General features: G+C 48.3%; 1 protein-coding gene and 1 long non-coding RNA gene across 3 annotated transcripts in view; one reads left to right on the forward strand and one right to left on the reverse strand.

Annotated features, from left to right (window-relative positions):
* The window catches only part of LOC135415624 (uncharacterized), a 347,770-nt gene that overhangs the window by 276,175 nt on the left and 48,509 nt on the right, over nt 1–23,086 (forward strand). The gene's annotated exons all lie outside the window — the stretch shown is intronic.
* LSP1 (lymphocyte specific protein 1) overlaps nt 1–23,086 on the reverse strand; it is a 50,550-nt gene that overhangs the window by 9,939 nt on the left and 17,525 nt on the right. For both annotated transcript variants that reach the window (XM_064657557.1, XM_064657558.1), the window contains exons 2-10: nt 14,893–15,045; nt 11,448–11,537; nt 7,937–8,132; nt 6,836–6,958; nt 3,611–3,654; nt 3,352–3,433; nt 2,830–2,970; nt 1,958–2,038; nt 954–1,068 (exon numbers count right to left, since the gene is read on the reverse strand). In XM_064657557.1, coding sequence (XP_064513627.1) covers nt 979–1,068; nt 1,958–2,038; nt 2,830–2,970; nt 3,352–3,433; nt 3,611–3,654; nt 6,836–6,958; nt 7,937–8,132; nt 11,448–11,537; nt 14,893–15,045 — 1,000 coding nt within the window. In that variant the 3' untranslated portion in view covers nt 954–978. The remainder of the gene's footprint in view (nt 1–953; nt 1,069–1,957; nt 2,039–2,829; nt 2,971–3,351; nt 3,434–3,610; nt 3,655–6,835; nt 6,959–7,936; nt 8,133–11,447; nt 11,538–14,892; nt 15,046–23,086) is intronic.

The following is a 23,086-nucleotide window of genomic DNA, read 5'->3' on the forward strand; positions in this document are numbered from 1 at the left end:
GAAGGAAGGGAAGGAACACAGGTCCCAGAAGAATTCAGAAACAAAAGGTGTTTTGTAGCAGACAGAGCTATTTATAAGCTTGGCTAAGAAATAAAGCTTCTTTTTTATAGTAGCAAAAAGAGAGAATGAGCTTGTTTTCACCCTCAACAACTTCCTCTCCACTCATTGTGCCAGATGCTGCCCAGTTGGATCCAACTGGTTATCACCTCCCTCTACACCATTCTTCCTTATTGATGCAATCCACTATCATCCACTCAAGATAACACCAGGGTGTCTAGGAGCACAAACACAAGAGGAACATGAGATCCAAAAGCCATTTCAAGAGAGCACAGAGACAGTAACCCAGCCCTGCCTTCCCCCTTGCTGCACATCAGAGAGTAGTTCTTTCTGCTCTGTTGGTCTACCCAGCACAACAGCTGCTCACATCCTCCCTGCTACAACCTTATTATCGACTCGTTCCAAGAGGCTACTGGAGCCATGAAAAGTTTTCCCCATAATTAATTCAGTAAATCTGGGAATTAGACCCCAGAAACACTTGAATTTCAGAAGTACATCAGCCCCATGCTCAGACAGAATGACCTCCAAATATCTACTTCTCCCTGCAACATAAGAGAGCATAAAAAAAGAGAGCTTATTGAGACTGTTCCTTTGAAGTAGCAAAGGCAAACACATCTTCACCCAAACAGCAGCAGCTAAGGGACTTATCCTGAAGTTTAAACTAACACAGGTATCCAGCTTCCTATCAGCATCAGAAAGTCAGAGGCAAAAACAAACCCCTGCTGTGTACCCACACTGTTCCAGCTCAGACAGTCAGGCCCAGAGGAAGCAAGGCTCCAGATGTTCCCATACAGGACCTTCCAATTCACCCAAAGTGCAGCTGGCAGAAATAACCCAACATCCTGCCAGAAGAGTCCAGGACTTTGTTACACAGTGCAAGGTCATATCCCACCTACCTGGTTAATGAGTTCTCCAGGCATACTATTGCTCTGCAGTGTCATCTATCAACACCTTCTTGTACTGGCCATGGCCTGTTGCAACAAATTTATACTTTTTGCCAGAAGGAACGGACTGAACAGGAGAGAAAGAAAGAGCCAAAGTCAGCATTTTTCTCCATTAAATAGACAGTCAAGATCAAATAACTGAAGCCAGATGAGTATATGATACAGTTGTTTTTAATACCAGAAGTCTTGGAGACAGCCTGCTCTGTACTCCCTTCTGGCCCCTTCCACACAAGTTCCTTGCACAGATCCATCATCACTTTCTATAAGCACAGGATAACACAGCAAGCACAGGATGTGTAATAGGAAAGAGAAAATGCAATGCCAGGCATTGTGAGGGAACACTCACCTCAGAGCCCAGACCCCCAAGCCAGGGTTGTTTTTACCCATGGCAAAAATTGGTTTTATTTACCATATACTGGCAGCTCCAAGCCAGGAACTGACAAGATACTTTGATTTTCCTCTCCCAGCCTGGAGAATTTGAGCAGTTGCTCCTTGATGCATTTTAAAAGACATTTCTACAAACATTCCCACAAAATCCCAGATCCATCTGCAAATGTTGATACTGCCTTAGGTTCAGTTCCACTTAGTTTTGCATGTTTTGTTTACTTGCAATACTAAAAAACATAACAAGAGCAAAGTAACTCAACATTTTCAGTTCCATTGGAGCCTAGAAGGCTGAGACTCCCAGCTCATGGGCTGAGAACAAGCTACTCAAGAGACCTTACAGCATTACTGGATATAAAACTAGTTTTTGCCCCCATTTTCACTAGGGCTGAAGCAATAGTATTTCACTGTTAGGAAGAGCTCTTAGATATGCAATTGCTTTGATAGGTACAGGTAGCCCTTGTCCCTGTAGAACATCATCATCTTCTCAATACCTCCAATCCAGCCAAGTGCTCCAGCCAAGTGTTTTCCAGCAGAGCAAGTGCTCTCAATACTCACAGACAGTAGCTCACCTTGATACTGCTCTCAGGTTTGGGATTGCCCTTCTGTTCCCAAAGACTTCTTTTACTCACGATGTCTCCAGCCACAATATCCTGAGAAGATGATGTTCTCATTACCCTTCACTGCTAATGCTGCTGTACGTGCCTCTGTTCGTGTCCATTTCAAACCCACACATCTGACCTCCTTTTTTATTTATATCACATCATCTGACCTATAACAGCTGCAGCTAAAACTTATGATCTTGAAAACTTCTTCCTGTTCCCAGTATATATCCTATGTTTTCCTCTAAGTCTCTTCAATGAGAGTCTGAATCAGTTCCATGATGTTTATTTTCTTAAGTTTGCTAACTATTTAGGACACATTACCATCAAGGCTTCTTGAGTGGAAAGTATTTTGCTCACATATACACAGATTTGCAACCAACGTGTTACAGAATCAGCCTCAATCACAACCACCAGAAAGTGAAATCATTTAGAGCAATACATAATATTGTATGCATTTTCCAAATTTACAAGATTTATCACCTTGGTACTAGATCAACTTTGTGCTCAACAACTGGAGCTCAGCCCAAGCCCCTGCAGAAGACAGATGCATTCTCCCCATCAGCCGATTTTATTCCCATTTCGAGTTGGAGCCTCAGCCAGCATCACAGAGCCTTTCCTAGCTGCACCACCAAGGGACAACTGGGGACCCTAACACAGGCAAATTGAATCTCCAAGGTAAGAGGCCTTGCAACCTGGTAGAAGAGATTGAATCTCTTGGGAGGTGTTGGGCACCATGAACGAGCCACACCAACAGGCTAACACAGGAGCAATGCACATTGTGCCCAGGGGCCAGTCCCTCGCCTCCTGCACAAGCAAGGCAAGTCCTCCACGTGCCGTACCTTACAAGCAGAGGGCTTCACAGCAGACTGAGTTGTGACTTCCCCAGACTCCCAGAGGCTTTTTGTGCTGGCTACCATCATGCTTGTGGTGGGAAGGTCAAGAGAGGGCTGCCGGACAGGTTTTGGAGCCTTTGTGGATGTCTGGAAAACAAATGGAGACACATCACCATTAAAGAGTGTGCTTTTACTTTTTTTTTTTTAACCCCTGTAATTGAAGGTCCTCAGGGATGAGGGGATATGAAAAGAGACTTGTAGAGTTTAACTAGTTCCTGTCAGAAACTTCCATCCTTTTAGCAGGGAACATAAGGAAACAAGGATGGGACAGTTTGCTAAAAAAAAAAAAAAAAAAAACTACTTTGTGCTGTGGAGGGAGATATAGACAGGAGCAAGCAGCACTCCCATCCAGAGGAGACAATTTAGTTGTCATCTCCCAGATGGTAAAGCTAAGAGGCACAGGAGGAGAGCAACACCAGGAAAGGGGGCTCCTTGGAGGGTGGGGACAGAGACAACACAGCAGCCCACCTCAATAGCCTGTGTGTACTGCTCCAGCCTGTCATCAATCTTTGACACAGGGAGGGGAGGCTGAGTCTTCTTTATGCTGTTACTGGAGAGCAGAGGAGAGAAAAGGATTAATGTGTTCCCCCAGCACTTCAAGCAGAAAGGAGGACTTCAAGGGCCACAGGCAGCCTGTCACTTCTGCCCTTCCCCACAGCAGGACCTGCTGGTATTCTCCATTTGCAGGAAGTGACCTGCTTTACCCTGAGGTCAACCCTAGAAATACCTTTTCTGTATTGAGCGGTTCAGCGACTCAGTTCTGTCCGTGATCTGAAGTGGGAGAAAAAAAAGACAAAGATATTACTTTTTTCTATGGACCCCAGATGAATGTAGTCACCCCAGAAGACCATTTTCTTTTCCCTGATCCCTCACCCATATTTTGGTTAAAAAGGCCTCGCTCAGTCCCATGTTCCCATACTGCTGAGAGACAGTGAGCATTCCCTTTCCTCCTTCTTTCCACGGCAGGTGAGCAGAGTCCCAACCAGTTTCAGGGGCAAACCAACAATGTGCAGCTTAACTGACAGCTGAAGCAACAACCAAGACCGTTTTCTCTACTCTCTCTGATCAGGGAGCAAGTTTCTCCCAGACACTTGATTCCCTGGCCAGACACAACAGGGAAAGTGGCAAGTGTGGAAAGACAAGGGGGAAAAATAGAGGCACTGCCAGCTACATGGAAGAAAAGCCAAGCATGGGAGCAGCACAGGCATGAGTTAGATCAGCTTAGACCAGAGAAGCACACGGACAGGGCAAGTCAGCACATGGAGCCACCTGCAAGGCAGCTCTTCATGTCAAGCCATCAGGAAAGAGTTTTGCACCAGATGCTTCTGTGCAATAACTCTTTGGCCAAGACAGGAAGGCAAGCAAGCACTTCACAACCGCTGCAGGAAAGGAAAGCCCAAATGTTGCTAAACATCGCAACTTTTTCATGCCCCAGAAAACAAGCATACAGAGAGAAAAATCACCTTGAAGTCAAAGGGGAGGCTTTCTTAACACCAGCTCCCACAGAGTCAAGGAGCAGCAACCAAGTAACAAGGAGCCTTCTCCCCCTGTAAAACTGCTGCCTGTGGCACAGGAAACATCACCTACCAAGTTAGCAGATAAAAAACAGCACTGAATGATCCTTTTAAGATGCTTTCAGGAAATCAGTGCTAAATTCTAGCTAAACAGAAGACAAGACAGTGTCACATAGAGGACACATTTACCAGCTGTGCCAAAGAGCAGAAGGCCTATTAGAGAACAACTAAACAGTGCAACCCTGGCTAATAGAGATGACATGGGGAGAGCCACTCTGCAGGGTCCCAACACAGCAGCATGAGAGAAGCCCATAAGCCAGCCCTTTCTGCCAGGCAGGCTGCCTGCCTGCTGCCAGTTCACTCCTTTCCTTGGTGTTACAGGAAGTGATGCTTGCCTCTGAGCCATGACTTCAGACTGGACTGACCATCCAGCTCATTGATGGGCAGGCTGCTACCTCATGGTGCATAACAGTAACCTGAAAGGGCAACCTGGCAGATCCCTGCCCATGTCTCTGCTTCTCAACCACAAGTACATATCAATAGCAAAAAGCCTTGAGAGGTGCAAACCGCCCACAGGGGCTTCTGAAAGGTTGTAAATGAGCATCAGGTTAAACAGGGGTTTTCTAGAGGGGCTTAGAAAAAGCTATAAGTGACAGTATATCCCAGCATGACAGTCTAGGTAGGAACAAACTTTCACTATGCTATTTGGAGACCACCTCCCCCTACCCTGTATGGCAATTCCTTGCAGCAAGAGTTGTGTATTTCTCTGGTCCAAAGCACTTTCTGTAGGCCAAAAGAAACCACAGTTGTTTACTCAGCCAACCTCAAAGCTCATGGCTCACAAGCAGCCTGGGACAAAACACGAGTGGTACAAGGCTTCCCCCTTTCCACCATACACCTATTCAGCCCCTCAGGCCACGGTGGCCCTCTGAGCCCTGGACACCCCAACCAATCACACTGCAATCCAACATCAGCCCACCCCAGATGTGTACCTAGCCTCCACCAGCCACAGCTGGCAAGGGAACACACTGCTGACTGCAGATGCTTTTGTCTTTCCATTACAACCAGGGTTTCTGTTGAGCTTCCTGTGCCAAAACACCTTGGTGGTCAACGTGTTTAGTTCTTAGTGGTCACAAAGCCCTGCTGGCTAGGGTGTAAAGATCATTCTTCCTTTGGAAAGATTCCAAGTTCAGATTTTTCCTGAACAGCTTTACATCCAGCTTGGCGTAGGGGTGAGCTCTGACATCATCATCATAAAACACAGACTGTATTTCTAAAAACCTTTCCCTGGGCTAATCCAAGCAGCAGCAGTTAAGCTGAGGTTAAGAAGTTATGTGTGTTTTGGGGTTGTAATGACAGAAGTTTCATAAAAGTTGCTGAAAGTGTTTCCCACATTTCCCCACCAGTCCCATTCCAGGAATATGCTTTGGCTACCCCCACCCCACTTTTCAAACCTTACATAGCCTGCATCCAAACCCACCCTGTCTCCCCTCTTTTTATTTGATTATAAAAAAGATTTCTCCATTAAGAGCAAGAATCTGATGGTTGTAGATGATGAAACCTTCCTCTTGCAATCTATTTACTGATGAAAAAGAAAGTGCTCATACAATTATCCCTAGCCAGCAAATGCTGACTAAGCAGCAAATAGCACAGATCTAAATGCAAAAAAAAGCAAAGATAATACCAACAAAAGATTAACAGGCTACACAGACTCCTCACTATTTCCCTCACTGCTACAATCAAAAAGCTTAGGGCTTACAAAGACAAAAGAACATTCAGTGCAGAATCGCTTATCTGTATCTATTGTATTTAAAAGCACTCACACAGAACTGAGAATCTATAGGAAATGCAATGTAAGTCACAAGGTGCAAGTCAGGTGGCGCTAATAACAGAAGCTTCACAAGAGCATCAGTGGAGACAGATGTGATTGGGAAGGACACGATGCTTCAGAGATCAGGAATTCCAGTTTGTTTAAACAATTTAAGTCATACATTTTACTCCAAGTAAGATAGAGAAATGCTAGTGTTTCAGTTACTGGGGCTTTTTGTGGGGGTTTTTTTTGGAAGGGAAATTTCATTTTCTGATTGAGTTCTTGTATAGCTTTTAACCAAATTCACAAGTTGAAAGCACAGACATCTTTCTCAGTATTACAATATTCCCTGGAGTCCTCAATGAACTTCAGACTTTCACAGTGATTGCCAAACACAGAGACTGTTACAGCCTTCAACAGCTCAAACAGGCAAAGTAGGAGGAGAGAAGGTGGACAACCATGGAAGATGAAGCAAACTGCTCGAGTGGTTAGTCCCAGCCTGTAGCAGGACAGATAACACGATTCACACCCCACATTGCCATAAGGCTGGGACCATTCTCCTCATCATTAGTTAGGTGCTCTATTACAATAGTTGCTGTGCCTCCAGAGGGGCCCCAGGAACACAAACCTTCGTGGAGCACACTGCAGTGTGGTCAGAGCACAGCTCCTCCTCTTCCAGGCTGGTAAGGCTTGGGGCCTTCTGGCGTTTCTCCGGTGTTTCTTCTTCCTCATTTCTTCTTCTCTTCTTTTCCTGAGTGCAGAAAATTAACAAGCCAGGAAGTGAGATGGTCAAACTGCTTATTATGCAACAACAGTGATTTTTCCTGTCTCCCAGGCTTCCTGCTTTTCACTAAACAAACATGAAAGTGCAGAAACTTTGAGTTCATATAATCTGATTTGGAAACATTCAGGAAGAAGCTCATGTATCATTTGGAAGGGAGGGCAGAAATCACAAATTTTGCAGGTTCAAGGTTCCCAAATGGTATGAATAGGGGTCCTTCCGCCAGTTAATACAGACTTCTTACTCGACTGAGATAAGAAACCATGAATTTCTCATTCAGAGGCCACAAGGAGAGAGAGAGAAGCTGCCCTTAGAATGAAGGGCTGGAAGAGTCACACACAGTTCAAATGCAAAAATCATACCAGCCTCAGACAAAATCCTCAGTTAAAATCCATTTAGAACAAATGACATTTAAAGCTCAGCCACCCTAATGGACCTGCACACCACTCAAGTTCCAGCTTCGTCTCTGTCTTTCCTTAAACAGAAATTATCAGAGCAATGAAAGAAAACCTCAGCTGGGAGCAACACAAGACCAAGAGATCTATCAAGACAAAGTGCTACAAAAATGTGACAAAGGCTGGTGAGAGAAAAACAAGCAGTACAATTTAGATTTGAGTTCTCCTTTAAAACTATTCACTGCCCTGAAAACCACAGAAGTAGCTTTCCCCCTCAATATTGCAGGGACGTGGCAAAACCACCACAAACTCTGGCAGCAAACACACCAGCCTCACAAAAGGGCAGAGGCTGCCTTCAGTGACCCCAAGAAGGCACATAGGCAGGAGTAGCACAAGCCCCAGGTTACGCCACGAAAGCATATCTAACCCTCTAATGGCTCAGCACCCAGCAGCATAAGCAGCAATGGTGAACTAAGATCCGGGAGAGCAGCCCCCGTACCAGCTCTCCCACCAGTCCTCTGGAAGAAAGTAAGTCAGCTCCTCCTGATCCCACCTCTTGCTTGGCTTGCTCCCCTTCCTCCTGCTCTTGGGCCTGTTCTTCCTCCTGACACAACCTTTCTTCCTCTTTGATAACTGCATTCTCCTCCCGGATCTCCTCCGGGCTTTCCCGATCCAGCTGAAGCTGCTCCAGTTTGCCTTCTGCTTCCCTCACACCACCATCCTCTTCTTCATAAGACTGTCGCGGAGACCTAGAGGTGGGGGAGAGATCAAAGAAGAAAAACACATCATTATAGGCCTACAGACACCATCAGGTACCTCAGACCTCTAGAAATCCAGTTTTACCACTTCCCCAAGCCTACAGTTTGTTGGGTATTCTACACCAGGGCTCACAGCCCAACATAACAGGCACTCAGATGTAACAGCAGTCATGTAACACTCCCACACTTCAAATGTCCAAGACTCAGCTCAGCTAAGAGCTGTAGCAGAGCTGAAGGTATCTGCACATTACCAGCATCATGATGGGCAAGACCCACAGGAAAGCAGAGAGCTGCCCTCTGCTCAGACCCCTGGCAGAGGGCAGCTGCTCAGACCACTGCCACCATGATGTGGTGTTGGCTCAATTCCGTGCTTGGCTACAGCTAAAATCCCAGGTGAACCAGCATGTCCTGCAGTCCTGCACCCAGGACACAGATCGGATGCTGTCCCCACAATTCCCAGCATCAATTCAATGTGGGGCACCAAACACAACCCTTCTTTGCCTAAACTCATCTTCCATGTTAACAGTCTTTTGCTGGAGGAGGATCCAACCAACAACACATGGACATGCTTCTCAAGATTCCCCTTTTCTCTAGCTGAAACTAAACTGCAGGGCAAGGCTGCACAGCCACTCACCTGGAGGCTTTTCATTTGCAAGACACAGTGCTTTGCAAGCAGTGTTATATCTACACTTGATCCCAAGCCCCAGTTTTGCCCACTAGACTAAATTACACCTCTACTCACATTCCTCATCTCATAGCCCAGCAAAACACAGGAGTTCCACAGCAGATGGGGTTACCCTTTGGTTTAGGGGTTCAGGAAAAAAAAAAAAAATCAGGTTTGTACAACAGACTTCCTTCAGGTCTCCGAGGCTTCAAGAGGAGACCTAGGAGTATGTTTATGCAATCACTTTGCAAAAGCAGAGCAGCCCATGCCTTTGGGCACAGGGGCAGTGGGAATACAGAACCCCAGAACTACCCCTGGCTCACAGCCATGCCGCCTAGCTGTCCTCTGGCTGGGGAGTTTTCTCCTCCCACCCATTTCTTGGAAAATCACCTGGCTTGTGAGAGCAAGGCTAGAGAGCTGACTAGCAGGCAGCTGCCAAAGAGCAAGGCTGACTCACCACTTCTGCCTCACCAGCCAGTACCAAAACACAAAAACAAGTTCAAGCAAGACCTTTCCACCCACCCCCTTGCTGCTGGGAAGGCAGCTCACAGGTCAGCCACCATCCAACCCTCCACACTGACCACATGCGGAAAAAGATGACGCATGTTCTGGCTCGCTTGGCTGTTGGTGGGAGGATAACAAGTCAACAGGCTCTGAAGGCCCAGGAAACTAGCAGCTCTTCACCAGGACGGCAGCAATGCCTCCAGCTCAAGCGCCAGCTCACATTAAAAATTAGGGCCAGCAGATACAATGCAGTCTATAGAACATTTTTTGGACCACAGCAATTTTGTATAGGGGGCAGCTAGGCTGGCACAGCTACACCTTCTTTCGTGCAGCTGATAGCATGGATCTCCCACCACAAAGAAGTGAACCAGAACCAAAAAGAAAATGTGTCTTAGCATCAAGGCCCTCAGGGGATGCAGGAGCTGGTTTAGCTCCATTCAACAGAGAGCAGCTGTCTCCATCCACTCATTCACAGCCACCACTTAAACAACCTTCACATAAAAACCTAGAGTTTGTTCCATCTTCAGTTAAGCAGGAGAGAGAGGAGTTGGGAAACCCTGACCACAGCACTGGTAGTCTCAGCATGGGGAATCAGACACACAGCCTACCTGTGCTCGCACCACACTCCAAGCTTGTCCTTTGGATGAGGTAGGTCAGCAAGGGCAAAGCTGCTGAAGGAACTTTATAGGGCACAGCCACCTGCCAGGAAGCAAGCCCAGCCTTTGCAAAAAGTCTGCTCCCAGCAGGCCCACAGGATCTGAGCCCCTTTAGCCGCCTCCAATCAGCCAGCCTTTAGCCAAGTGCCCATTCAGCTACAGCCCCTGCTTTTAAAGGACCACCTCCTGCTGATGGGCTTCACCTGCCATGAATACCATCCCCCCTGCTCAGCACCTTTCCATTCTGCTACAGAATAAACACAAATATCACATAAAAACCCAAGGAGAAATTTCTGGAGAGGATAATGCTAATTCCAGCTAATTCTCTTTTGAAAGCCAAGGAGGGAATAGCAGTAGCCTTTCTCTCCAGGCAAACTCTTTGCAAGGGGGGGCTGGAAAAAGAGGCAGCATGCTGAAAAGCACATGATTCCTAATTGCTCCCACAGATGTTATAATCAATGCTGCTCCTTGGAGGCAAGGTGCTTGAGCAGTGCTTGTGAGATCAGGGCTGCAAAGGTACAGCTTGCAGAGTGGTTTAGCCATGACATTTGGAAAAAAAAAGTAACAAAACTGTGAGCTCTATTTATTTGTTCAGCAGTAAATATTAATCTTAAGCATTTTTTCAGTCATAGAATCATAGAATAGTTTGGGTTGGAAGGGACCTTTAAAGGTCATCTAGTCCAACTCCTCTGCAGTAAGTAGGGACATCTTCAATTAGATCAGGTTGCTCAGAGCCCCATCCAACCCAGCCCTGAATGTTTCCAGGATGAGGTATCCACCACCCCTCTGGGCAAAGAATTCTTTGGGGTAAAGAAGAGGCTATGTCAAAAATTCCCTACAAAATCAAGCTGCTAAGAGAGCTGAGTCACAGAGTTAATGAGCAGGTAGATGTTGTCCAAGGGAAACGGTTAAGGCAGAAGTTTGGTTCCATTCAGCAGGAGGGGAGTGATGGGAGATGGGAACTAAACAGCTAGCACATAGGCACTGCTCAGGGCTTTTTGCTTCTTGTTTTTCCCTGCTCAAAGAGGAGTCAAGCACAAGGTGGGCTGGGGCCATAACACTCGCTATGCTGACATGAGCCAGGAAGCAGCAATAACTTAGAACAGCTTTTTAGGCTGGCCTGGATTATGTTAGAGGTTGTTTCAGCCCCTGCAACAGCTCAGGTGGCTTAAATCTGCTGTTGTCACTCCTCCAAACCCAGGTGTCCTGGCAGGCTGCCATTGCTTGGAGTGCAAAGCTCAATCCAAACATCCCCAAAGCCTGAGGCCATCCCTGGGCCATTCCCCCCAGCTAGCCCAAAGGGCAGGAGAGAGCATCTGTTCCAGCAGTGTGGGGCCTGTTCTGTCCTGCTGATGCTCAAGCCTCTGGCCTCATCCTTACACATGCTAGACTTGACCTCGGTTTGGTCACCCCTCCTCAGGGACACTTCTTTTGCTGGGCTCATTGATACCCCTCCCCTGGGTTCAACTGTGTCCTACCCACCTCTGTTTGCGCTGCTCCAGCTTCTGGGACCAGTCACTGAACCCCTCATCTTCCTCCAGCTCCGAAGTCCCGGATGGCTTAAAGTCATAGCTGAAACACCGCAAGAAGGAAAATTAGGATGATTGGCATGCAAAAAGACCTAAACCTGGGCTGGAAGAGCCACAGCCTGACACTGTCCTTCTCTCCTTCAGCTATTCCATCTTCTTTCCTCTGGCTGCTCCTAAATCCCATTTGAAGCCTTATCCTCTGTTACAGGAAAGATGTGCTCAGGAGCACCCTGGTACAATGGGGGTCTCTCGAGGTATTATTGCATGATGGAGAGGAAGAAGCAGCAGTTCTGTATCTCCAGCAGGAGCACCCCACTTGCTGCTTGTCTCTGGGGCCATATGCAGGCAAAGGCAAGCAGCGCATCAGAAACAAAAAGTCCATGGTTTTCATCTGCACTGACGCTGGCCCTAGCTTGTTCGCACCAGAGGTGTTTCAAACTCAGCTGCTGCTTGTCCTATGCTTGTAGGCAGCCCCAGAGATAAGACATCAGCAGGAGCTGGCCTGAACAGCTTGCTAGAACAGGAAAGCATGAAGATCCAAAAGATCAGGACACTGGATCCTCACGTTCCCATACAGCTTTAAGCCAGGCACATGCACTTGCATGACTCCAGCTCCCTGCCTGTGCATATCCTGCTGCTGTGCGGAGCCACAGCCCTCCCGGGGTGCACAGCTGTCGGCACCAGATGTGGGCTGGCCTTGCACAGGGACTGTTGGGTTTTTCCTACTTCTTTCCTTGTGTTTCCAAGAAGACTTGCCTCCCAGTGAGGGGTCCTGGGTGGGAAAGCATCACGTCGCAAGCATCAGCCTGAGGAGATGGCTTTTGGGACTCGGGGTGATCACATTGCCTGGGAATGGGAATTAGGATGTGCAACTTGGAGATTAGTTTAGAACCCAGAGGTCCAAAATATGTAGTAAATGTGGGCAAGTCTTTTTTCTGCCTTTCTGAGCTCTTAGGAGATGCCAGGAGATGCACAGCCTCCTCCATGACCCCAGTGGCTTGAAACATGAAGTAATTCTCCGAGATCTGGGAGTCTTATATTGAACTGACTGCAGGAGCCAAGGATTTACAAAATGTATGTGCTCTCACCAGGGAGAGAAGCAGGGAGTGCACAATGGCTGCTCAAGCCACAAGACTGAGCACAGCCCAGCTCCTGCCATGCCTCAGCATCCCCTTGGAGTGCCAAGCAATGATGCTACATAGGTCTAGGACACCGCAGCCTGGGCTGGGTTATTTTCTGCTGTGTGTGTAGTGGCCACTTGTGGATGCCCCAGGATAACATCCAGAAAATTTGATGTGGAATCAGGACAGGGCAATAAATCTGCTGAGTCACTGGTCAGGGCTTCAGGCAAGCTGGAGTGCTGATGGTGTCCAAGGCAGAATCATTCCAGTATTTGTGGCCCTGGTCACAAATGTGTGTTTGGGCTACCAGAAAAACTCCCAGGGAGCAAGGGAGACTGCCTGAATGCTCTTAGAAAACTGGTTGCTTCCCCGTGGAAACACAACCCCAGGAGAAGCATCAAGCCAGCACAGCCCCAACGCCACCACTTTAGCTGATGTCCATCCCTCTGGCTCCCAAGGACACGCCTGTCTTTCCTGCAAACCTGCTGGTTTGCATGCTACTTCTGGTTTTCTTTAGTGGGGAGAAGGAAGAAAAGGAGATTCACTCTGTCCATTTGGTGCAAGGAAATGCCAAGGGTTGGTTTGAACTAACAGGAGCAACAGCATAAGTCCCGGCATGGGAAGAGCCAAGGGAAGGAGGGGCCAGTATTTACACAAGAGAGAACAAAGCTTTTCAGAAGATTAACAGCCAGGGCTGACCCCGGCCACATGAGCAAGCCCAGGTGGCTGTCAGCAGCCATAAACAAGACCAGGGAATGGCCAGAGAAGAAGAAACATCCTTTTGGTTGAGCCTGGCTCAGCAAGCTTAACCATCATGGAGCAGGGACCAAAACCCTTCATTTTATGAGTTCTTCTTGTCATTGCCTGCTTAAGCACTCAATTAAATCTGGGTAACACCAATGGTCCTATGAGATCTGCAGCGTGTCTGTGCCCATACCAATGGGACCGGAGCCTGCAAGCTGGGTTACTGGGGCTGCTGCACACTGCTCTGGGCCTGAGGCTGCTCACAGCATCTCCCAGCAAAGCAGAGACCAGAGATCCTGTCTGCTGTTTTAAAGACCTTTACAAATTATTTTCCAGCTCCCACGTGAAGGCGGGTTTGGAAAAGCCAGTAATTATTATTACTGTCCAGATCTTCTGTTTGCTTTTAGAGCAGACTGCAGTGGTTTTGTCTGCAGAATATCACCGTGTGTATTTCCACAAAAGATTGTGAAGGTGCTCTGCAATGCTTTCAGACAAAAAAAAAAGGAAAAAAAAAAAAAGAAGTCCTGCATAATTTTGAAAGTATCTAAGAAAAAAAAAACTTCTAATGGAAAAAGAATAGATTTTTATAAATAACTTTTGTTATTTTTCCAATAAAATGAAACTGTTGTTTCTCTCTGACTATAATCCCATATAACTTTTCCATTGCGTTCAATATATTTAGAAATAAGTTGAACACATAAATAGTGGGAAGACTGAGGTCTTTGAGACAAGAGTTTGACAACTCAGAGAGCAGACTGGTTTTTGTGCTAGTCCCAGTGCTGCCACGGCATCTGGGCTTCTGAACCATGGACATGGGGAGGTTGTGGTAGGATGCTGTGGTAGGATGCTGGGGATGTCATCCTATCCCTTCTCCAGGTGTTTCCTCTTTGACAGTAGATAACTCAGCATCTCCATAAATGCCTCCTGAGCTACTTCCATTTAGGACCTGCCCCATTAAAGCACAAAGTTAGTTTTAACCCTCAGAACTGTGAACTGCACCAGGTCGGGGGCTGCTCATGCTCCCAGTGCCAGGGCGGCATCCTCCAAGGGAGGAGTGGGGAGCGCAGCCAGGATAGGTGACTGCTTGCTCGGGCACCAGCACTGTGATCTGCTCGGGGTTGTGCATCACATCCTCAGGCACGTGTCCATTTTTGCACGTATCAGGAACCTCCATTGCTTTCGGTGTAGGATGGTTCACAAGTTGAAATTTAACCAGGCACTGAAATCACTGGCAATGAGGACTCCCTGCCAGAGCTCAGCCTTGCCCAAGCTGTCCCACTGTAAACACTCAGGGCCGTAAAACACCCAGCCTCCAGCCAAAATAAAAAGAGCAAAGCATGGCTTCTGTGTTTTTCTGCCCAAATAAGTTTTTCTGCTAGTGTGGGCTAGATCTCCAATCTAAACCTCTTAGAGAACTTCCCCATCTCCTCAAGCCACCCCAAACAACTGAGACACAAGCGCTGTGCACGCAGGAGGGTTTTGCTGCAAGGAGAAAGTGTGTTGCTGAAGGATTTATCTGTGGGCATTTCTTACTGGTTTTCCTGTGCTGGACTCGCACTCTCTGAGCAGGAGACAGTGCCATTCAAGCCCTCTTCTGCCTGGGATCTCAGCTGCTTCTCCCGCTCCCGCCGCCGCCGCTCTCTTGCTGCCTCCTCCTCATCTTCCACGCTCCACTGTGCTGTCAGCCTGCAAAGAAAGTGGGAAAACTCACCCTTAATGCCATCAGGCAGTGCCTGCGAAACCCGGTAATAACCCTCTGAGGTATCTGGGCTCCCCCCGACAAACAGGAGGCTTCTGCAGAGGAGTGCTCCCATCATGAGCGGTGCCCTTCAAAGTGGCATCCTCACCTCCATCAGCAGAGCTCCACGCTGGGACTGATGGATGTGCAAGGATAAGGTGGGACACATGGACTAGGAGAGGGGTGCAGAAAAGCCTGGAAGTCTCTCCAAGGAAGATGTCGTGCATATCCCCTTCCTTCCAGACCAGCCACCTTCCTGCACGCTGGAAGCCCACTGGGAAGCACCATTCCCTGCAAAAACAGCTTTGCACCACAGGAAGGGTTTGTAAGGGGTCTTGCAGTGCTGCAAGATATCTAACATCCCCATCTCAAGCTTTGGCCCAGGGCAGGAAAGATCTGCATGCTGGAGGTGAGTTTCCTCAAGCAGTTGAGCTGCTCCTGCCTGACCAGGAGCCAAGTGCTGGAGGGCAGCAGCTATGTCCTGCTCTGCCCAGCCCGGCTTTCTTCCACCCCTGCAGAGAAGCAAAACCTGCCTTGGCTTCCCCCAGACATATCAGCTGCTGAATAATAATGCCTCTGTCAGCAGAATGGCGTCTTACATCCCCAAGGAAGCAATGCCACATTCCTTCTCTGGTGATAATGCCAGTCCAGTCACTCCCCACATGGGATCAGCTCCTGCTCCACCACCGGCAGCACCAGCTGAGCCACAGGCAGAAAGGGACATGCTGCCATGGGATGGTCACCACTCACCCAAAGGGCCTGTGATGGCAGCTGGAGCTGACCAGGTCTAACTCATGGTACTTGGGGCTGATGCTGGGGCAGATGCTTCCTCACCCCACTCACCCCGGCTCAGCCACGTCCAAAACAGACCATGAAGGCTGTTTCCCCTGGTGTTTGCAAACCTATTTACAGAAACGCTCTTGAGGCAAGGCATACACATGGGAGTCAGAAAGGCAATCTCCCACCAGCAGCAGGATCCAGCCCAACCTGAACTTCCCCTCCTCAGGCATGCCCTGAACACTGCAGTCCCCATAGGATGAACCTGCTCAATAGGAGATACAGTGCAACATAGTTCAGATGGGGGCAAAGAGCTTGTGGAAAGGAAAAGGGAAAAAAACCCAGAAATGCCTTAGTTGAGACTTGTTTCAGCCCAGTTTGAGTGAATGAGGAACAGTGAGGAACAGGTTTCAGCTGACCCCAGATGTGCCACTCTGCCAGCCTGCCTGGGTTTGCCCATAGTGTGGACTAGCAACCATGTGAAAGGGCCTCACTTCACCAAGGGTCTCACTAAAATGCTGTTTTCATTTGAGGTTCAGGACAGATACCTCCCTGTCCCAGCAATGGGAGGACAAAAAGCCCATTGGGATTAATTGATAGATTTTGTTCAGGAAAAATTTGGCCTTTCTAATTACATTATGAACCTTGGTAGCCTTTCCAGGGACAGTCCCTCGGAGCCTATTTTACTCTGGAGTGGCAGCAGGACTGTCGAGCTTAGCCCCAGCTGCATTCCTTTCCACAGTGGTCCCACCACCAGCCAGTCAGGAAGCTGGGGATGACCCTAAATCACTGCCCTCTTGAACTCCCACCTGTCCCAAGGCAGCAGAGCCAGGATGTGGAGCCCAATGTAGAAAAGTTGCCCATCCCAGCTGCGCCCATGGGGGAACAGGGAAAAAAGCAAATCCCAGGACTAGCCCAAGAAAATGCTCCACTGCTGTGTAGTTACTGCCTGCCTTATTTTGGGTGGGGTCTTTTTGCAAGCAGCAAATTCAGCTCTTTCCCCTTTTACTCCCTCATCTCCCCTTGCCACCTTGTTCTCCACGGGGAACAACGTGGACCCAGACCACAGCCTGGGCTCCCCTCCTCCCTTCCCTACTCATCCCACACTCCTATTTATTATTTTTCCTCAGGTTCCCATAGAAACCCTTGTCTGTGGGCCTGGCAGGAAGCCACCGTGTTGTTGTTTTTTTTTTTTAATATATAAATGAAGTCATTCATTAAACTCTGCCATGATCTCCCTCCCTTGTGCGACAGCTCCAGATAGTCTCCAATTCAGAAAGGCTGTTAACCCCCTCTCTCCCATATCGCCCCAGTTACAAGAAGCAAGGTCCATGTTTATGCCAGAACAAGTTAGATTTCAATTAAAATCCTTCACCCCTCCTACAGCTCCTTGGGAAGCTGCTGCAGAGGCGGTGCTGCACGAACCCTCCCTGCTTGCCCAGGGTGCCCAGGGGAGCTTGGAGGGGGGTACCCTCTGAAGCATATGAGCTTTCCACACTGAGAGCAACGTTGGTTGGCAGCCCTCTCCCTTTCCCAGTTGGATGTGACTAACTCTCTCCCCATGACCTCACCGGCTCGCTATTCTGTCCCTGCATCCTTCAAACAAGCTGAGGACAGAGCTGGGGGCGACTGTTTTGGGGAGAAGGATTTTTCTGCAAAAGCAGGGAAATAACTTTCCCAGCTCCCTTTGCCACAGAGCAACCCAGCTTCCAGGTTGTCGGCCACTGTGCTGGGATGTGGCTCAGACACACTGAGCATCCTGGTGGGGCTGAAATGCTGGGAGCACCATGCCTCTGCTCAGCAGTAAGGGCTGCAGATAAAGCCCCCACCAAGCCCCCACTCACTCTGCCTTCAGGAATACCAGCACTCTCCAGCAAACACCTAAAACCAGTTTATTTGCAGATTCTGAGCTCTCTCTCATGCTCAAACAGGCTGGTAGTGGAGTGAGGTTTAATAAGTGATGCTTTGGGGTTCAGTAATCACACTGACAAGCAGAGGGAAAAGGATGATTACTTTTTGACTGACCTAGCAGCACAAATATTTGTCTTTAGTGAAAAACAAACAAAACAAAACAAAAAACACAAGCAAATGACAAACTAAGCCTTGCATTTGTTTTTGTGTTTGGGTCAGCTACAGGGGTTTGTTGGACCCCAGACAAATGTGCCATTCCAATTTGGACAATCACAAGTGTGAGCAGGGGGTCAGCTGTTAAATTGCCTTTCGAAGCAAAAAGCTGGAAAGATTTAATTTCCAAACGGTTCCATTTTCTAAGAAGGGGCCATGGTTTTCCGTTTGCTCTAATTGTTCACAATTGCATTCAGCAGTTCAACGGGCTCGGCCCACAGTGATATTTCACAACCGTTTTTCCCACTTCTAGAAATAATTACCCAGTGCTTCAGGATGAGGCTGATCCCACGTATCTCTGCTTTCACCCCCAGCCAGCACTTTCCCAGGTTGATCTCAGGTTGGGGAGGTTTGGAGAAGAAGCAGACTCGTAGCTGCCAGTGGGACCAAGAGCTCTCAACTTCATTTCACCCATCACAGGATAGGGAAATGGAAAGCAAGACAACTTGAAGCTTGAAGAATTGCAAGATGAGCTAGAGCGTGCTACATTCCGGCATCCAGCCACTTACCTTTATAAAACCCCTATATAGAGGGATTTTCATGCAATGTGAAAAGAAATTCACCCCCTCACGCAAACTTTAGGGTGACTGGAGAAGGGATGAGGAAGGGTAGGGAGACCTCTTTGTGGCCCCAGCAGCCTGGAGCTGCAGCAAGACTTGCTCCAGCAAGACCTCATCACAAGACTGGGTCATTTCCCTTACACAGTCCCTACAACTCTGCCAACAGCTTTTGAAAGGTCATGGTTGAGCCAAACACACTTTGTGGAAGGGACTTAACTCTTCCTGAGGAGGTGAGGAGATCCAGCAGGTCTAAAGATGAACTGAAAGCACCCTGGTTCAGCTTTAGCCACAGAGTCACTGCTTGCCAGGCGTTTGGGATGCTCAGGCTTCTGCTCTGTTTGGGGCCAGCTGCCCATTTCAGATCCAGCTCTTGACTTCACCTCCCTCTGGACCCCCAGCCAAAGGAGGGGTTTTGTTTCTGTTTGCACTACAAAACATCTCTTTTTGCAGAACAGCATTACAGGCAACCAAGCCCTGGCCTCACTGTTCCACATGGCCACAAACACCAGCTCCAGACAAGCCAGCATTGCTGGAAAGGTCACGTTTCCATTGGGCAATTCCTCACCAGCACTAGAGGAGATTATAATATTCAGGCAAGGGAAATTTCTGGCACCAGATGAGCTGTGTTTAAGGGAAGCTCTGCAGACTCAAGGAGTCTTTTGCATGGTTGACAGCTCAAAGGAAGTTTTGCTGGCCCAAACCCAACCTTCAGCACTAAAGCTAATTCCAGAAAGGAAAATCAAATGCCTCCCAGAGGCTTTGGGCTTTGCAGACCTGTGCCAGAAAAACTCAAGAACCCTCTACCCGCACACTGGACATTCCTGTCTCCTGAGCTCGCTGGGTTATCAGGCCAGGAGAGTGTTGACTTTGGTTGCTGCGTCTGTTGGGTAGGTTGCCCCCAGAGCCAGGGTTCACGAGGGAAAAGGTTTCAGGAACAGGATTTAGGAGGAGCCACATGCAGCCCTGGCATGACAGCTGGTGTTTCCCAGAAGATACATTGCTCCACCACCTGTGAATAAAACAGTGTCCATCACCACTGAAAGAATCACCTGCAAGTGATGGGGCTGCATGAATTAGAGATGAACTGGGAAGAACAGCCCTACTTCCCCCGGCAGCCGTCCCGTTGGCTGCTCTGTTGAGAGTAGTGGAAAGAAAGATGCCAGAAACTGATGCATGGGACCTTCCCCTTCCATGTAATCCACCACAGCCTGCGTTGCCTTGTCACAGTGCCAGATACAATATCAGTGCAGAATATGGACTAGGACTGTCAACAAGTTCATCCTACTGCCGAGCAGAGCTGCCAGGCTTTATTTAATATTGCATTTGTCACACATTTCTAAAGGGCCCTGACAACTGGCAGGGGTACAGAGACATGCAACTCACCCTGCCACATGAAATGGAGGAGGACACCCTCAGAAGGCTACAATCAAATGCCTTCCTCACCCACTTGACCTTCTGCCAACAAATTAATCACTTATTAATCTCTTATAAATGGCATATAATGGATCTGTGTGACTGAGTCAAGTATGCTGGAATACCCAGATAATGCCTCCGTTCATGCCACTCAGGACCACTGGTGTCACGCCACAACAGAAGTCATGGCTGAGGACACTTGCCATGGCTCAAAGCAGTGTCCCAGGTGATGCCTCACCCCACAGGCACCAGTTTTGGGCATCAGAGTTCAGCCGCTCAGCCCTTTCTGAAGATCTCTCTGAAATCCAGGTTTACCTCCACCTATCATGACACCTTCAGAATCCTGTCCCTAAGCCTGTCCCTATGTCTTGTCCAAGGCCACCAGGAAGATATAAGGAATGGAGCAGAAGTCCAGCTGGCATCTTGACCCCCAGATTAACTCTATGCTAACAGGCTGCTGCTGAACGCCAGTGACCAAGACTGGGCTCCGTGACACCAGGGAACGTGGTGTCAGACAACAACCAAGAGTCACACTTCCTCAAGGATGGGTTTCCAATACTTAGGAGTAATGTGACTGGACAGGAAAGACTACAGCTGGGTCATCATCCCACTGAATAAGGAAAGGGGTGTGGATAGTGGTATGATACAGGGAGACTGGGAAAAGAAATAAAATCAAAAAGTATTATGTCACAGCCTGGAGTTTATTTCAGCCTAGCCTCAGGAGAGTTATCCCAGCTCTGAAACAGCAGCGTGTCAGTCAAAGGCAGCCACAGATACTGCACAAGCCTCTCCCTCCCATACATTCATGTAATTCCTCAGCTGCATTGCTCCATTCAGAGTCCAGGCTACAGAGTTTGGATAAGAAGGGGGGCAGGGGGGAGAGGAAAAAATGCATCTATATGCTTCACCCTTAGCCTTTTTCTCATACCAAGCTTCCCCACCCCACACGTAGCTGCACAGTCTCAGCCACGTCTCCCCATTTCGCTTATAAATCACGGGTCACCTTCAAGATGTGAACAGCAGGATAAAGCTGCTTCACACCCAGGGGCGACCGCAGAGCCCATCCCCACCATCCACTGGAGCTGGGGGTGTGGAAATGCAGCACCCTGGGAGCGATAAGGACACACCAAGGCATCTGAACAGAATATGATACGGCCCAAACTTTTATCAAGCAGAAATGGAAGAAAAACCACATTCAGCACAGCAGAGAGCTATCTCTCTTTTAAAAATAAAAGCAACTCTTATTTTTTTTTAAATGGATCTTGGATTTTCTCCAAAAAAACACATCCCATTTCTGCCCAGAGAAGGATGTGCAGATGTGCAGCCATGCATCCACACACACCAGGTATAAAACTCTGCCTGGTCTAGCCTTCATTAAATTCTCTGCAAAGACTGACCTGTCACTGTGGCATGTCGGGCAGGGAAAGACTCTGATGGTAATTTACTGCTTCCACAAGCAAAACAAGACACATTTGAGAAAGCTGGTGGCAAATGGCAGGAGCAGATCCTGAAGGAGGGATGCAGGCAGGGCTGGTCCTTCATCACAAGCTTCATCTGTCCCCTCCTGCCACTCACAGGACACTGGCTCCAAAAAGGTACAGGGGATGTTCCATGCTTCCAGACACCATAGGTGACGCACAGCCACACACAGAGGCACAAGGCAACCAATGGGAACAACTGTTTCTTTTTATTATTATTGGTTTTAATGATGGCAGACAGAATCCAAATGCATCCCTTACAGGATGATGAATTGCACTCCCAGGACTGTGGGTCCTTAGCGCAGAGATAGGCTGGTGCAGTAATGTATTAACATCACCGGTCAGGAATTTGGCAAGGGGGAGGAAAGGGCTGGAGTCTGAGCCCTCCCAGCACTCCACTGTATTCTGTAGGTGTGAGAAATTGGTGCTGTGTACAACCTCAAACTATGGCTCTTTCTCACGGTCTCTCCATCTCAGCCCTAAGGTTCAAAAACTTGGATTTTTTTTCTAAAGAGCAGGAAGTCTGGGCTCTGTTTTTGCAAGGGAGAAGCATGCCAGAGAAGAAAATAGATTTGTCAAAGAGGTACAGACTACCTTACCCAGCTTTAGTATCTTACTTTTTCCCTCTCTCAGAGGGAAACAAGCCTCCACAGTCTCTGTGCCTGAGCTACAGTCAGCCAGCATCCTTGATACACTCGTGCTGGAAAACAAGCCTGAGCCTAGGAAGGTGAGCAATAGCTTTACCACTGCTTCAAGCCAGAATTAAGAGTAAGATTCATATCAGCTTGGTGCTTTTTATAGCACCACTGGCTTGGCTACGAGTCACTCATTTTGCAGCCCCTGGGACAACACAGTCTCCCCAACAGCAGGAGGGAGTTTTCAGTCTGAGCACTGGCAGGAGGCAGCAAGGGAGGCCGTGAGAACACGCTGCTCCACTCCCTGGGAGAGTTGAGGCTTCGTTTATGGCCATTGCTGAGGAGTTGTGGTGCAACAGGAACCGGAGTCAGCAGCAAGCCCTCGGCCCCCACTGTGCTAAGGCAGCAAGTTTTCATGAGGAAAAAGGGTCTTTGCACCCCAGCCTCTTGCCATGGGACAGAGGCATGCAGCAGCCCCAGCTGCCCTCTGCTCACAATAGAGCTGAAGGACCGTGTTGCTGATGTTTGATGACTGTTTGGTGGTCCATCAACAGAGTTAGAAATGGTAGGAGAAGGGGGAAAAAAGAGAAAAAAACAATCTGGAAGCTGAGGATTAGTTCTTACACACCATTTACACACCATCCTAGCTCCAAAGCCTCAGACTTCAGCTTCTTCATCCAGTGCCCTATCTAGCTGAACCATGCTCAGATACATGTGGTGTTCCTTCTTCACTCCATCAGAGGATGCAGATAACCTGTGTTTGCAACCCTGAGGGGCTCAGAGGCTCACTACAGCTCCCCAAAATTTCCATGGGCTCAAAGTTCAGGCCCTAAATATCCAATTGCTTAACAGCAGGTAAAAAAATCGAAGTCAAGCCAGGCTAAAAGCAAACAAACCCCATCAGCTGGTTTCTGGGAAAGGTCAATGGTAGGTGGAGTTCTGAAAAAAACAAGCCCCAGGGCTGGGAAAATATGGGAATGGATCCACAGGATACTCAGAGGG

This window comes from Pseudopipra pipra, chromosome 6 (genome assembly GCF_036250125.1).
Source record: "Pseudopipra pipra isolate bDixPip1 chromosome 6, bDixPip1.hap1, whole genome shotgun sequence".
Lineage (NCBI taxonomy): Eukaryota > Metazoa > Chordata > Aves > Passeriformes > Pipridae > Pseudopipra > Pseudopipra pipra.